This window comes from Solanum pennellii, chromosome 7 (genome assembly GCF_001406875.1).
Source record: "Solanum pennellii chromosome 7, SPENNV200".
In the NCBI taxonomy this organism is placed as follows: domain Eukaryota; kingdom Viridiplantae; phylum Streptophyta; class Magnoliopsida; order Solanales; family Solanaceae; genus Solanum; species Solanum pennellii.
This window is the reverse complement of record NC_028643.1, coordinates 51,246,346-51,264,289: the sequence shown is the minus strand read 5'-3', so window position 1 is coordinate 51,264,289 and position 17,944 is coordinate 51,246,346. Positions and strand designations below refer to the sequence as shown.

At 34.9% G+C, this 17,944-nt stretch overlaps 1 protein-coding gene across 1 annotated transcript; it reads left to right on the top strand.

Annotated features, from left to right (window-relative positions):
- The first annotated feature begins 1,024 nt into the window (after window positions 1-1,024).
- LOC107025066 lies at window positions 1,025-17,572 on the top strand. The gene is made up of 5 exons (XM_015225934.2): window positions 1,025-1,134; window positions 1,465-1,548; window positions 10,765-11,525; window positions 12,253-12,317; window positions 17,447-17,572. Exons 1-5 carry the CDS (start codon window positions 1,025-1,027, stop codon window positions 17,570-17,572), a joined length of 1,146 nt encoding a protein of 381 aa, XP_015081420.2.
- The last annotated feature ends 372 nt before the right edge of the window (window positions 17,573-17,944 follow it).

The following is a 17,944-nucleotide window of genomic DNA, read 5'->3' as shown; positions in this document are numbered from 1 at the left end:
GAAAATCAAAACCCGTCTTATTAACATGGTAGGCCTTGAAAATTGAGGGTAATTTCTTCATCGGCCATTTTTAACAAACGCAATGTATAACCTTAAACTAAATTCCGTCTGTAATAATGGTAAGGCCTCGAAAACCGACATAGAGATTTTTTTCATTGGCCATTTTATCCTATATCTTATAAAACTTATTATTTGTTATCAAATTAGATAATATCTAAGAATAAATAATACCACCAATCATGTGAATCGACTACAAAATCATGCAGAAAATAACATAGTGAAATAACAAAGAAATAAAAAGCAACATTAAATAATAATATAACTTAACTTATAAACAACAACAATAAAATAGCAATAATTTGTTATACTAGTGGGCAAACAACAAGAAGACATATTATTGATGATGCCAAAAATATTAAAATTTGATGCAAAATAAATATAAAAGAAGCATATAATAAAGTCAACCCAAAATTGTTTAATGAACAAACCAAACAACAAATCGTGAATAATGCAAAAATGTAAATTAATAGGAAATTTTAAAACAATTCCAAAATGGAGCAATCAAAGTATTTTTTATATATGAAAAAGACTACACAACAAATATATTAATATTATAACTTAAAATTTAACCAATATATATAACCCTAAAACACATGATAATTAACTAATAATCAATGAGTAAACGAAGTAAACAACATGAAAATTTGAGAAAGGAATTAACTGGAAAAACACAAAGTTCACAAAAAGTGTTAAAATCAGTCTATTCAACTATACAGGTATCAAAAATAAAAAATCAAAAAAATAAAAAATAAATACAAAGAAAACAAATAGAGTATAAAATTATTGCCAGAACCATCAAAGACTAAGTTCACTGGAGTTGGGTTGCTTGGCTCTGTTGTTCGCCGGCGCTGGAGCTCGAGTTCAAGTTTGTGTTGTTGTAATGGTGGTGGGATGTTGCTGGTTTGTAATTCTTCTTGGCGCTGACCGGAAAATCTACAAAAACAAATCAATTTTTTTTAAAAAAATGGAAAAAGGGGAAGGCAGCGTTGGTCGCTGGTTTGTGCGAGCTGCTGATGTAGTTTCGCCAGAGCATTGGATGTTTACGATGAGTTTTGGTCGTGTTCGTCGAAGAAGGTAATTTGGGGTCGGGATCTGGGGTGGTGTGGTGGTTTTGGGTTGTTCCCAGTGACTTTTGGTCGGGGGTTTTTTGGGTGGTGGGATGTTGCTAGTCGGAAACGATGGTTGTTAATGGTGGTTATTGGTGGAGAACTGGAGTTGTTTGGTGGATGAACCAGTGAAGCAAGGGGCTGAGGTTTTTGGTTGATTTCTTGGTCGAAGAAAATGGTAGGTGTGGAGGTGTTTTGACGGAAATGGTAACGGCAAAAGTAAGGGATTTTTGGGACTTGGGCTCGTTTCTATGGCTGGTTTTCTGGCTACAGTGACCAGTTTAGTTGAGTGGTGTAGGCTTTCCGGAGAAGATGAGGAGGTGAGGAGAGAAACCCCTTGGGTTTTGGGTGAATTTTCACCGAAAAAATGGAAAAAGAACAGGTCAGAGCAACTGGTCTTTTGTATGGGGACACACCGGATTTAGGTAGAACTCCGGTGAACTTGTCTTTGGAAAATAAAAGAATAATAAATCTGAAAAAATATCCCCTAAAATTATTCCACCCCCCTTCTAGTTTTTGACCTAATCTAAACCTAAATAGAACCAAAAATGCAATGGGCCCAAATCTATGAGCTTGGCATTGTGGCCTTAGATTATTGATCAAACTCTGTATGCAAAATTAATTCGTAATGTTTAAATGAATTTTTAGATTATGTATAAATCCTAAAATTTGACAAATAAGGATATTTATCGATAAATTTATTTAAATTATGAAAGATATATAAACCTAAAAATTACGAATTTTTAAAATGCTAAGGAAAAATTGGATGTCAACAAAGATATTAATTAAAACAACACATTATACATGTACCTTGTGTTACAGGAAATTATTTTCAGTTTCTAACTAGAAAAGTGATGATTATTTTGTTTCATGTGGTATATTGATGCATGATTTTTTTAGTGTTATCTCTCATGAATTGAATTTTATTAATTTGTCTCATAAGGAAAATACCTATTAAATTGAATGAAATTTATATGTACATCATTGTCTAAGTTATTTAATCTAAATAGATTAGAGGTTTGTAAATTGATGAACATTACGGTTCATTGAAAGTGAAGTCACTACCAACATTTGAGTTTTGTTTAGAATGAAAAATGGAGTTTTTGGCCAAAAACATCACTAAACTATACCACAAAATTAGACTACATCTTTAATGGATCATTCTTAGCAGAAAACATCCATCAAATATTTAAAAGTGAACAATTTTCATCCTTTTATTAGATATCGTAAAAAAACTAAGGGATCGAACAAAAACATGAGCAGTTCATGTGACCATTAACAAATATTTCTTGCATAATTTCATTACTTGCTAGAAGATGTTCTTGAAAAAAAAACATATTAAAAAAATTTGACGCTATTGATTACCGAAAAAAAATGTGTGGAAGGTGTGAGGATATATGATCGGCTCTTTTTCTCATTTAGTAAAGGAAAGAAGGTGGAGCTTAATTATCTTACCTTTTCCATAGCCAAATTGTATCTAGATCAATAATTTTTTTGGCCAATCTGATATTGAAGTAATCAAAATATTGAGTATGTCTCGCATTTGAGTTTCATTCTACATTATTAGAAGCGCAAGTCTCCAAAAAACGTCACTTATAGAATATTCAGTAGAGAAGAAACATACTTCAATTAATTAAAAAAATATTACAATTAATAATATTTTTAATATCAATTTTACATGGAAAACAAAAGATGTCAAATTTAAAATTTTTTGCATAATACTAAACTCAATTACCAAAAATGTTTACGATTAGTATTTTTTGACACGTCTAAGAATAATAATTACGAATAAATAATTTTATTTTCGTGGGATTTGTTTGTTTTCTAATAAATTTAAGTAGAAGGATGAAAATTGTTCACTTTTAAATACTTGAAGGATGTTTTTTGTTAAGAATGATATTTTAAGAATGTAACTTAAGTTTGAGGTATAATTTAAGGATGATTTTGGTCAAAAACTTTGAAAAATGACTAAATAACTTATAATTAATCTATTGTGAATTGTGTAATAAATGAGTATTTTGGGCAAGTGGTGAATTTGAGTTTTCAAGAAGGTTTCTCATGATATGAATATATTTTTGATATTTTGTAAGTCTAAATGTCTTGATAAATCTAAAATATTTAAGACACGTGAAAATAGCATCATGAAAAATGTATAAAGTCATGTACTTTGATTGTAGTGACGTAAACCTTTCTGCAGAGCTCATAAGTCACTTATCTTATAGAATAATTGCATTTCAATTGTCTACACCAGACACTCTATAATAGATTGGGCTAAATGAGGAAAAAAAAGGTAGACTCTTATGAAGATGATGAGATAAATAGTTGACTTATTATAAGTTATTTTGTTCCTTTTGGGATAGGTTCTGATAACTACATATCACATTCTGAATTCATTTTTTAAATCAGCACCTTGAACAACTATAGAACTAGTTGGATTTGACATAAGTCTAACATGTGACATGTTCAGATATAGGATTGTCCGCCACATGTGCTCAGTGAGAGAATAAGTAAATGGAACTTAAGATATGAATGTGTGTTAATTGGATATCCTAGGGAATGAAAGAACGTTTATTATAGTATCGTAAAGAAAATAAGGCAATTGTTAATACAAGAATCTGATTTCTAGTTTAGGATCATTTAGTAAATCATATTCCTAGAAGTAAACTAGTTTTATAGGAATTAAATAAATAAATAAAAAATAAGTCAATTGAAAACCCAGACTCACAAAAACAACTATTCGGCATGTCAAAAATGACGTTTCAATGCATTTAAGTAGTAGGAGAAATGTTACCAGACATAAGAAAACTACAACTTCAAGTAATGGAAGTAATATTGAAAAATTTTAATGACACAACATGAGAATTTTTTAATATTTCAATATCAAAGTATTTTTAAGAAAATATTAAGACTCATGATCATGAAAGTGTGATGATGTAGTAATGCGTAGTCGTAGTGGGAGAATCGTAGCGAAAATTCAATTATTTTGTATGCTTGAGAGAACTTTTTTGATTGATTTCTGAAAGAAGTACACTCATGGAATGTTTCATTAGAAGATCTCTCAAGATCAAGTACAACACTGAATTGTTACAACGAAGCACTACTAGACAAAATTGCATGGGTCAATAACATAAGTTTTTCGTATACGAAATTAAGAAATGCCTGTAAACATTGTAAATATGTAGTTAAAAGTCTAAGTGGGAGATTGTTAGGCTATATACTATTAATCGTAGGCATAAACATAGTATTCTAACAATTTTTAAAATTAAATAATATCTAAGTGGGGGATTGATAGGGTATATACTATTAACATGCATTTAGATATAGTACATTTTAGTAATAGTGATGGTTAAAGTCTAAGTGGGAGATTTTTGGGATATATTCTATTAACCATATGTAAATATATAATATTTATTATAGAATAAACAATTTTCCAGTTTTAATAAATCTTATATTTGTGTATGGTGTATATTTACTTATATAGTAGATGATTTAGTGCGTAGAGTTTTAGCTTATACATAGAAGATCAAATCATCGGTTCTTATACGTATAAAGTTTTTTGTTCAAAATCTAGGATTGAAATTGTACGTGTCGTCGGTACAATTGTAGCACAGGATTATACGTAATTTATATGTATTATGGAAATGGCATTGTTCCAGCTTCTTATGTTAGTGTATTTGTATTTATTCAACGGGACCAAGTAGATATAGTTGTTTTAGACTAACTGACAAAAACATATTCTCTAAACTATTAAATGTACTTAATTTTTTTATTCTGATATAACTATTATGATATGTATGTATTAATTATCGTTGTTATTAATTAAAAGGTAAGATTCTGAGATGGGTCAATATGCATGGTAAGTTGGATGATAATAACATGCATTGGTGAAATAATAAGTTAGTTGATGAAATTCATTTCTCGTTATAGATATTGATTGATATGACTTTTTCTTAAACATATATGTTTTCATCATGTCAAACCTTCCAAGCGAATTTATGAATCCTACACATGAAATAAGTTAAGTAGTGCTCTAAAGAAAATTAATCATTAAGTTAAATTCGTGAATAATTTAATTCATTTATTAGTATCTGAAATTTTATCATGGGGAATTATATAAGTGTTTAATGGGGAATAACAAAATATAACTAGAGGAGTGCAATTACGAACTTCTAGTTTAATGATTCGTAATTTATTATTATAAGAATAATTCAAAATAATTATTTAGAATTATTTCCATAATAGGAAGCCTCAATAATTAACTTTGTGATCCCTCCAGTGTCCATATTTAGCTAGAACTCAGAATCATATTTCTAAAGGAAAAATGGGAGACGAGCGCAAGTTTTCTTATAAAATGAAAACAAGCGTGTAATTTTCTAGTGGAAGAAAAATAACATGTGATTTTCGTTATCCACATTGGACCGATAAGAAATCTCTATAATTAGGGATTCTTCTAACCCTAGATAGATTGATTAGTTTTCTATTTGATGCTTGCACACCCAAGTATTGAGAGAGTTTCAGATGTGAACTTGGGATCACTGTTGAAGGTCATAGCTATTGGCTATTTGTAGATTCACTTAAAAGTATATCTGACTTGGAAATTTTCTTCAAGGCATCTTCTCACGCTTCAAAAGGTATCTATCAAATTAAATTTGAACAATTTTAAGTGTTATAGCATGATGAGATGTTCTACTATAAACAGTATTGGTTATCTATTATTCATGTATGTAATAAAGTTCTTGATATACTTTCGTTGTGCATTTATGTTTTCCAACAAGTTTGTGATGAAATTTCTTGTTGGAGGGGACTTATTTTAGCAATGTAAAGTCCAACGTACATCCTCGTCTATCTCATCCCACATATTAAAGACCCCTTAGTCTTTAATCTTGTATGGGACTTATATCAATCTAAGTTAGTTATAGATGAAACTTACCAAAATAATGGTGATTATCAGCAATTGAAATAAGTTCATCTGGTCTTCATTGCTCTTGGATATTACAATCTCACCATTTGAGTGGAGGTTATCTAAGTTGATCAAACTCTTCACTTTCGTTGCCGCACTCTTGTAGACACTACATGTGTATCAATGTGGGATCCATACCATATTTTATCAACCAATTTGGGTAGTTTAACTAAACTTGACAAAGAAATTTGAGGCATATATAGCTAGTTATTTTACAAAAACCACAACTAAGGTGAAAACGAAGAAAATGGAATAGTGCGTATATAGAAATTGCTATGTAAGTCCCATCCCTTTTATTTCCTTATGGGATTATCCTTTTATCAACATTTCTACTCAAACTACCTTGTATAATATTTTATAATTTAGGCATATAACTCTATTTTAGATATTTGATTTAGTTTGAGCATGTCAGGTCTTTATAGGGAGTGGTAGGACAGGGCTAATTTTCAAAAAATACTAAACGGGCTAGGGCAGGGCGTGTCAAGACTTGCTTTACCCTGTCCTAACCTACCTAATCTGCCCCAATTCCCATCACTACGTGCAATAACTTGTAAAGTAGGCCAAACTATTAATACAAGATTTATGGAAAGAATGTGATCATAAGGCCCAATATTCGTTATGAGTATCAGACTGATAAGTACATCATCTATGTAGGGACTTCAGATAGGAAAAAGATACAATTGATCAGAGCTGGAAATTATGTCCAACATCAAACACATTGCTTCATCATACTTAAAACATATGTTCTAATTTTTTTGAAATGTGCTACTGATTTGCCGGTTTGGATTTTATATATCACTGAGTAGTATATGTTTGGGAAATGGAATAGGAACAGCATCCGCCGGTCACATTGTAAAATGGGAGCCAATAAAAAACCATTATGGTTTTGTTTACGTTTCGTCTATAGATAATTTGAGTTAACTACAAGAAGTTTTGTTTTTCCAGTGAGGAAAGTTGAGAAAAGGCCCAAAATATATTGTCTATTCTTTAAGTCGAGCACTAATGGTCATCCATATTACCAAAATTAGTGCTTTTTTAGTTATAGGTCACTGAATTCAAAATATACTTCGAACTCCTTTCGAATGACTTCAAGGAAGCAAGTCTTGGGTACCTGTAAACACACTTAGTAAATGTGTTAGTAATAAATAGATATGAATAAAATTCAATACATAAAATAATAACTTTAAAAAAATAAAAACCCGTCTTATTAACATAGGAAGTCTTGGAAATCGAGGGTAATTTCTTCATCGGTCATTTTTAACAAACGCAATGTATAACCTTAAAGTAAATTCCGTCTGTAATAATGGCAAGTCCTCGAAAACCGACGGAGAGATTTTTTTCATTGGCCATATTATCCTATATCTTATAAAACTTATCATTTGTTTTCAAATTAGATAATATCTAAGAATAAATAATACCACAAATCATGTAAATCGACTACATAATCTTGCAGAAAATAACATAGTGAAATAACAATGAAATAAAAAGCAACATTAAGTAATAATATAACTTAACTTATAAATAACAACAATAAAATAGCAATGTTGTTATACTAGTGGGAAAACAACAAGACTTATTATTGATGATGTCAAAAATATTAAAATTTGATGCAAAATAAATATAAAAGAAGCATATAATAAAATCGACCCAAATTGTTTAATGAACAAAACAAACAACAAATCGTGAATAATGCAAAAATGTAAATTTACAGGAAATTTTAAAACAATTCCAAAATGGATCAATCAAAGTATTGTTTTTACATGAAAAAGACTACACAACAAAAATATTAATATTATAACAAAAAATTGAACCAATATATATAACCCTAAAACACATGATAATTAACTTATAATCAACGTAAAACGAAGTAAACAACATGAAAATTTGAGAAAGGAATTAACTGGAAAAACATAAAGTTCACAAAAAGTGTAAAAATCAGTCAGTTCAACTATACAGGTATCAAAAATAAAAAATAAAAAAATAAAAAATAAAAAATAAAAAAAATGAAAACAAAATGAGTATAAAATTATTACCAGAACCATCAAAGACAAAGTTTACCGGAGTTGGGTAGCTTGGCTGTATCACCCCATAGCCAAACAGACCAAAGACCAGCTTTACAGAAAAATCTGCAGGAGCAGCCAGCGGTGGCATCGATGGACCGTAGCCTGACCCACGATCTGTCTTTCACATCCGTCGATGGGATCAGAAACACACAAAAATTTAAGCCTAGAAAAAAATTAGTTAAGTCTTGGACGACGGACGGACTTACGCTCCGTAGGTCAGACGACGGTTAGTAGTCCGTGACTGTCGATAAATACTCCCTTCACCCACTATCTGACAAGAGCTACAGATGATCATCACGGTCCATAGGTGGAAAATTTGCAGACAGTTAAGGGAAAATGCAGATGGGTCAACTTCAAATGGTCATAACTCTTAGCACAAAATAAATTAGGTGTCCCATGACGTACCCACAGATAGATAATTGAATTATCTTTCCATAACCACCAACCTTGCTAAATTCAGACCTTCGAGTAAAAAGTTATTCTCATTATAATAAAGGCATGTTGAATAGATCCAGTCGACGGACCCAAAGACGGGGCGTCGGTCAATCGACGGACAATCGCTTGGTCCTATAGCAACTTTCCCAGGTTTTTTGGACCGTTCCCACTCTGTTTAAACCCTAATATATGTCGTTTTGACCCTAAGTCATCATATTTTAGTCAGTTTAAGTCTAGAAATATAATTAAAACATACCTAAGTCAAATCATTAAATCAAAACTTAGAAAAATTAGAAGCAAGAGAGGAGAAAAAACTCAAGAACGCGACAAGCTCCAGCATTTTCAGCTCCGAGACCTAAGTATTTTTCCATTCATTTCATCACCAGGTATGTGGGATTTCACTAGTGGGTTCCATTCACCCATTGTGTCCCTAGTTTTCAATCACATTCTTTTTTGTCTTATCATGATCAAACCTAGCGTTTCTAGAACTTTGATATAACTTCATGAATTTTGTTAAATATATGTTCCAAACTAGATTATCATGTTATTACTGAGATTATCGCATGAATTTCAGAACCCTTGCTTTGTATTTCTTTAGTTCTTGAATTACACATGATAGGTCAAATATTTCAGACACTTCAGATATACATGCCTCAACTATAAATGCATAATTACCATATTAATTGTTGCATTCTCAGTTTTCATGTTTAGCTTCAAATTATCCTTTATTTACAGAAGCTTAGAGATAATCAGTGAATTTACAGAATTCATTGGGAGTAGCATAATACCGAGTTGGACTAGGTTTTAGCGTACCCAATAGTCCCTGAACTACTAGCCAAGTAGGTTGTAAGTCCCCTCTTTGGGCAATCAGTTTAGTGATAACGCCTGCATGCCTTTATACCTCTGCAGGGTATATTGTGTCCTCTCGATGGGGCGTATTCATCGGACTCCAGATTTATCTCATGTGGTTTTATTATCGGTTATTAGTAGCCTCCACAGATCAGTTAGACACTTGCATTGACCATTTATTTGTACATTCAGTATTTAGTTTCAGCATGTTATAAATTGGTCATTGCATCCAGTTAGCTTAGAATTCATTATATCATGTTCAGATTATTACACTTGCTTTTACGCTTGTTTAGTTATGTTTTAATTTAGCTTTACTCTATCCTACATGCTCAGTACCTTTCAAGTATTGACGCATACGTGTGCTACGTCTTCTTGTGATGTAGGTTCAGGTTCTCAGAATCCAGATCACACATAGATCGATTTCTGATCTTCAGTGCAGCAGATTTATTGATGCATCCTCGTTCTCCAAGGACATTAGTCATGAATTTCTTTTTAGTATTTAGTGTTTTAGTTTCAGTTTTTCTAAATTTAGATGGGGCTTGTCCCAGTAATTCTAGACAATCAGAGGCTTATTTCAGACAAAGTTAGATTTATCTTAGTATTGAGTTAATATTTCTTTTGTATTAAACTCATTGTTTTAAAATATCTCAGTTATAGAAGCTTGGTATCAGAGCACTAGGTTCAAGAGTCCTAGGATTTCTGAAAAGCCGCACTAAGTAGAGTCTTGTTCGTGGGTGTGAAGTGCACCATATCTAATGAGAGGGAGGCTATAAAGTGTTTTACGAAAACTTCACTTTCTTGTTACTCTTATCGTGTTTAAGGTATGATCTTATTCCATTCTAACTTAACGTTATACGTTTCAGATCATGCCTCCTCGTAGAGCTAATGCTAGGAATGCGAATGCCAGGAATTCAAACACAATTCCTCTAGTCCCAAATCAAAAAGTCTCCAATGACGAGTTTATGAATTCCATATAGATGTTGTCTTAGAGTATGAATAACCAGAACAATCGGGTTCATGCTCTTGTGAATGAAAAATGGTGGATCAGCAGCAGCAAGGGTCCGTGACTTTGTTAGGTTTAATCCGCCTGGGTTCTAAGGATCACAGACTAATGAGGATCCTCAGAATTTCTTGGATGAGATAAAGAAAATCTTTGAGGTAATTTAAGTCACTGGGATGATCGGGTTGATTTGGCATCATACCAATTGAAGGATTTTGCTCATATCTGGTACACTAAGTGGAAGGAGAATAGGGGTGCAAATGCAGCTCCTATAACTTGGGATTGCTTTAGGGAGACTATTCTCGACATATTTTTCCCAATAGAGTTGAGAGAGGCAAAGGCTCAAGAATTCATGAACTTGAGGCAGGGTAACATGATAGTCCAAGACTATGGGCTGAAGTTTAACCAACTCTCCAGGTATGCTCCTCACATTGTTGCTGACTCTAGGGCTCAGATGAACATGTTCTTGTATGGAGTGTCACATTTTGTGAAAAATAAGTGTACAAATGATATGTTACTTGGAGATATGAACATCTCTAGGCTTATGATTCTTTCTCAGCAGGCTGAGAATGATAAGCTTAAGGAACAGGCTAAGGAAAATAAGAAGGCTAGGACTGGGAACTATGAATATTCTCAGAAGAAATTGGGTGGTGGAAATCACTCACATAGTCAGCAAAAATTTTCAGCTCCTGCCCCTTCATCAGCTAGTGATCCATCGAACAAGTTTGACCAGAAGGGTAGAGCACTAGGCTCTAAGACTCAGGGAAGTGTTTCAGGCACCAAGACATACCCCGCTTCCCCTGAGTGTGGTAAGAATCATCCGGGCGAGTGTCTCACAGGAAAAGAAGGATGTTTTGGGTGCGGTCAGTCTGGTCATTGGTTGAGGGACTGTCTTTCTAGAAAAGGTCAAGGAGGTTGTAATGGTAGAGATCACTCTACAAATTCAGGAGCGCTAGCAAGTCACCGAACTCAGCAGGGTAACTCATTAGGTACAAGTGGTGTTCATCATCAGAACAGCTTGTATGCTCTTCAAGCTCGCCAGGATCAGGAAGGTTCTCCTGATGTAGTTAGTGGTACGTTACGAGTCTTGTACCTTGATGTTTAAGCATTGTTAGATCCAGGGGCTACTCTTTCTTTTGTAACTTCTTACATAGTAGTCAAATTCAGTGTTAGTCCAAAAACTCTCTCAGAACCTTTCTCAGTCTCTACTCCAGTTGGTGACCCAATTATAGCTATACGGGTATACAAAAATTGTCGTGTCACAGTCTCTTAGAAAGTCACCTCAGCTGATCTAGTAGAGTTAGAAATGGTAGACTTTGATGTCATTCTAGGCATGGATTGGTTACATTCATGTTATGCCTCAGTCGATTGTAGAACTAGGATTGTTCATTTTTTGTTTCCAGAGGAACCAATCTTAGAATGGAAGGGTAGTAGCTTAACGCCTATGGGTCGATTTATATCTTACCTTAAGGCAAGAAAGATGATCTTAAGGGTTATCTCTATCATCTAGTTTGGGTTAAGGATCAAGCCTTGAAACCCTAACTCTTGATTCAGTTCCAGTAGTTTGTGAGTTTCCGGTAGTGTTTCCAGAAGATCTTCACGGAGTCCCTCCCGAAAGGGAAATCGACTTTGGAATTGATCTCCTTCAAGATACCCAGCCTATTTCTATAATTCCTTACATAATGGCTCCAGCAGAGCTTAAGGAACTTAAAGAGAAGTTTAAAGACTTTCTAGATAAGGGCTTCATCAGACCTTGTATTTCTTTATGGGGTGCACCAGTGTTGTTCGTAAAGAATAAAAATGGTTCTCTCAAAATGTTCATTGACTATAGACAGTTGAACAAGGTTAGAATTAAGAATAATTATCCTATCCCCAAGATTGATGACTTGTTTGACCAACTTCAGGGTGCTAGCCATTTCTCAAAGATAGACCTTAGATCGGGTTATCATCAGCTCAGAGTCAGAGATAGTGACATTTCGAAAATAGCCTTCAGAACTCGGTATGGTCATTATGAATTTGTGGGTATGTCATTTGGACTAACTAATGCTCCTGCAACTTTCATGGATTTGATGAGCAGAGTGTTCAAACAGTACTTGGACTTGTTCGTTATCGACTTTATTGATGATATCCTCATTTACTCTAGGAGTGAGGAAGAAAATGCAAGTGATTTGAGAGCTTTTCTGAAGACTCTCAAGGATCGCCAGTTGTTTGCTAAGTTTAGCAAATGTAAGTTCTTGTTGTAATGTGTTGCTTTTCTTGTTCATATTGTATCTAGCGAAGGGATCAGAGTGGATTCACAAAGATAGAAGTAGTTAAACAGTGGCCTAGACCTATCTCTGCTTTAGATTTCAAAAGTTTCTTAGGTCTAGGGGGTTACTACAGAAGGTTCGTGGAAGCATTTTCCTCCATAGCCTCACCATTGACTAGGTTGACTTAGAAGATGGTTAAGTTCCAATAGTCAGATGATTGTGAGTAAAGCTACGTATAATTGAAAACTAGATTGACTACATCTCCTGTCTTGACTCTACCAGAGGGTTCAAATGGGTATGTGATCTATAGTGATGCATCCAGAGTTGTATGTTGATGCAATGAGATAAGGTGCATGAGAAGAACTATATAACTCATAACCTCGAACCTGTAGTAGTGGTGTTCGAACTAAATATATGGAGACACTACTTCTATGGTGTTCATATAGATGTGTTCACCGATTATAAGAGCCTTCAATATGTGTTCACCCAGAAATAGTTTAATCTTCGCCAGAGGAGATGGCTTGAGTTCCTTAAGGATTATGATATGAGTGTTCATGATCATCATGGTAAGGCTAATGTAGTATCAGATGCTCTTAGTATATTATCTATGGGTAGTGTAGCCCATGTTGAGGAAGAAAAGAAGGACCTAGTGAAGGATGTTGACAAGCTTGCTCGCTTGGGAGTTCGCCTTATGAGCATATCAGACAGCAGCGTAACAATTCAGAGTGGGAAAAATTGTCTTTGGTAGTGGAGGTTAAGTAAAAGCAAGACAGTGATCCAATCTTTCTTAAACTTAAGGGTGTAGTACACAATCAGAGAGTGGAGGGTTTATCCGAAGGGGGAGATGGTGTACTTTTCTACCAAGCTAGATTGTGTGTTCATGATGTGGTCGAGTTGAGACAACATATTCTTGCTGAAGCCCATAACTCTAGGCTATTATCCAGGTGCCACTAAGATGTATCGCGGTGTGTGGGAAGTCTGTTGGTTGAATGGAATGAAGAGGGATATAGTAGACTTTGTGAGTAAGTGCCCCAATTTCCAATAAGTCAAGGTAGAACATCAGAAACTAGGAGGTATGACTCAAGAGATATACATTACTACTTGGATGTGGGAAGTGATCAATATGGATTTCATCATAGGTTACCGCGTACTCACAGACAACATAATTCCATTTGGGTGATAGTTGATAGGATGACTAAGTCTTCTCTCTTTTTGGCGGTCAAGACTACAAATTCGGCAGAGGACTATGCCAAGCTTTACATTAATGAGAATGTGAGGTTACATGGGGTTCCTTTATCTATCATCTCAGATCAAAGTCCTTAGTTTACCTCTCATTTCTGGAAGTCATTTCAGAAGGGTCTTGATACTCAAGTTAACCTTAGCACGGCATTTCATCCGCAGACGGATGGACTGGCAGAGTGTACCATTCAGACCCTAGAGGATATGTCGATAGATTGTGTGATCGGTTTCAAATGGTTGGGACGATCACCTTCCTCTTATTGAGTTCGCCTACAACAATAGCTACTATTCAAGCATTCAGATAACCCCTTATGAGGCTTTACATGGGTGTAGATATTGATCTCATGTTAGTTGGTTTGAAGTAGGTGAAGCAACTTTGATAGGACCAAATTCAGTTCTTTATACTTTGGTGAAAGTGCAACTCATTAGAGAGAGACTTAAGATAGCCCAAAGTAGTGAGAAATCATATGCAGATGTAAGGAGAAAGGAACTAGTGTTTAAAGTTGATGATTGGGTTTTTCTGAAAGTCTCACCTATGAAAGGGGCGATGAGATATTGAAAGAAAAGGAATATCAGTTCTAGATATGTAGTCTCTTACAGGATTTTGAAAAGGGTTGGCAATGTGGCATATGAATTAGAGTTACCAGCAGACTTAGTAGAAGTGCATCCGGTCTTCCACATCTCACTCTTGAAGAAGTGTGTGGGTGATCCATCCTCTGTAGTGACATTAGAGAGTGTGGCGGTGAAAGATAGTATTTCTTATGAGGATGTACCAGTTGAGATTCTTGACCTTTAGGTTAGAAGGTGGAGAAACAAGGAAGTCCCTTCAGTCAAGGTTTTGTGGAGGATTCAGTCCGTAGAGGGAGCTACTTGGGAAGCAGAAGCAGCCATGAAAGCAAAGTATCCTCACCTCTTTCCTTCCGATTCCACTCCAGCTTGAGGTAATAGTTCCTCTTCAGTTTTCCGGTCATTCATGCGGAAATTCAGGTTTAGAATCATGTTCCCTCAGTTTGTACTTGCATTTCATGTACTAGGAACTCAATTTAGTTAGAAATTCAGTTCTCAATGTTTAATTGTAGGGTTTGCAGCTCTCTCCCTCTATTATAGCTAGTTTAGTCTTCATTCGAGGACGAATGTTCCCAAGGGGGAGATAATGTAACACCCGGTAGCCAAAACAGTCCAAAAACCAGCTTTACAGAAAAATCTGCAGGTGCAACCAACGGTGGCATCGACGGACCGTATCCTGACCCACGGTCCGTTCTGCACAACTGTCGATGGGATTAGAAACTTCTAAAAATTTAGCCCCAAAAAAATTAGGTAAGTCTTGGACGACGGATGAACTTATGGTCCGTAGGTCAGGCGACGGTCTGTAGTCCATGACCATCGATCAATACTCTCTTCACCCACTGTCTGATAAGAGCTACGAGTCACTAGCACGGTCCGTAGGTTGACCTACGGTCCGTAGATGGAAAATTTGCAGACAGTTAAGGGGAAATAAAGTTGGGTCAACTTCAAATGGTCATAACTCATAGCACAAAGTGAATTATGTGTCCCATGACCTACCCACATATATATAATTGAATTATCTTTCCATAGCCATCGACCTTGCTAAAATCAGACCTCCGAGTAAAATGTTATGCCCATTTTAGTAAAGGCATGTCAAATAGGCTCAGTCGACGGACCCAACGACGGGGCGTTGGTCAATCGACAGACCGTCAATCCTGGCCATCGATTGGTCCGACAGCAACTTTCCCAGAGGTCTTTTGGACCTTTTCCATTCATTTTAAACCCTAATATATGTCGTTTTAACCCTAAATTATCAGATTTTAGTCACTTTAAGACTAGAAACATAATTAAAACATATCTAAGTCAAATCATTAAATCAAAACTAGAAAAATTATAACTAAGAAAGAAAAATCTCAAGAACCCTAGTTCAAGAACGCCACAAGCTCCAGCAGTTCCAGCCTTGAGACCTAAGTATTTTTTCGTGGATATCATTACCACTTATGCGGAATTTCACTAGTGGGACCCTTTCACCCATTAGGTCCCTAGTTTTCAGTCAGATTCTTGATTCTCTTATCATGGTCAAACTTAGGGTTTCTAGAACTTTGATAGAACTTCATGAATTTATCTAATATATGTTCCAAATAAGATTATTATGTTATTGCTCAGATTATCGGATGAATTTCAGAACCCTAGCATTATATTTCTGTAGTTCTTGAATTACACATGCTAGGTCAGATATTTCAGACACTTCAGATATACATGCCTTAGATATAAATTCATGATCAAGAGATTAATTGTTGCATTCTCAGTTTGCATGTTCAGTTTTGAGCTATCTAGTATTTACTGAAACTCAGACATAATTAGTAAATTTACAAAATTCTTTGGGAGTAGCATAATACCGAGTTGGACTAAGGTTTAGCGTATCCAATAGTCCCAGAACTACTAGCCAAGTAGGTCGTAAGTCCCCTCTGTGGGCAATCAGTTTATTGATAACACCAATATGCCTTTATACCTCTGTTAAGGTATATTTGGTCCTCTCGGTAGGGCCTATACATCAGACTCTACATTTAGATCATGTGGTGTTATTATCGGTTATTAGTAGCTCCCACAGATTAGTCAGACTATCTTCTTTGACTATTTATCAGTATTTTCAGTATTCAGGTTCATCATGTTATAAATTTGTCATTGCATCCTGTAAGCTCAGAATTCAGTATATAATGTTCAAATTATTGTACTTGCTTTTATGCTTGTTCATTTTTGTTTTATTTCATCTTTACTCTATCCAACATGCTCAATACCTTTCAAGTACTAACGCATACGTGCACTACGTCTTCTCATTATGTAGCTTTAGGTTCTTAGAATCCAGATCATGCATAGATCGATTTCCGATCATTAGCGTAGCAGATTTCAGTGGTGATCCTCATTCTCCAAGGACAATAGTCCTAGTTTACTTTCAGTATTTAGTCTTTTAATTTCAGTTTTGCTAGATTTAGCTAGGGCTTGTCCCAGAATTTCTAGTCAGTCAAAGGGTTATTTCAGACATAATTAGATTCAGCTTAGTATTGAGTTAATATTTCTTTTGTATTAAACTCATTGTTTTCAAATATCTCAGTTATACAATATGGATATTCCCCATCTTTTTTATATTAAATTATGATTTAGCTTCCGCATCAGTTTATATTGTTTAGTATGCTCATGATTATTCCAGCAGGGTTATCTTGGGATCATGGTTATAGGTTTCATGCCTGCGTCTTGGGTGTAGCTCGGGGAATGAATAAATTTTGTATCAGAGCATTAGGTTCAAAAGTACTAGGATGTCTTAAAATCTGCACTAAGTAGAGTTCTTTTCATGGGTGTGAAGTGCACGCATCTAATGAGAGGGAGGCTATAAAGTGTTTTAGGAACACTTCACTTTCTTGTAACTTATCGTTCGTAAGGTATCATCTTATTCCATTCTAACTTAACGTTCAATGTTTCAGATCATGCCTCCTTATAGAGCTAACGCTAGGAATGTGAACTCCAAGAATGCAAACGCAACTCCTCCAGTCCCAAATCAAGAAGTCTCTAATGCCGAGTTCAAGAATGCCATACAGATGTTGGCTTAGAGTATGACTAACCTATTCAATCGGGTTAATGCTCCTGTGAATGAAAATGGTGGATCAGCTGCAGCAAGGGTCCGTGACTTTGTTAGGATGAACCCGCATGAGTTCTTAGGATCACAAACTAATGAGGATCCTTAGAATTTCTTGTATAAGATCAAGAAGATCTTTGAGGTAATGCAAGTAAGGTTAAAATGACATCATACCAATTGAAGGATGTTGCTCATATCTGGTACACTCAGTGGAAGGAGAATAGAGGTGCAAATGCACCTCCTATAACTTGGGATTGCTTTAGGGAGACTTTTCTTGACAGATTTTTCCCAATAGAGTTGAGAGAGGCAAATGCTCGGGAACTCATGAACTTGAGGCAGGGTAACA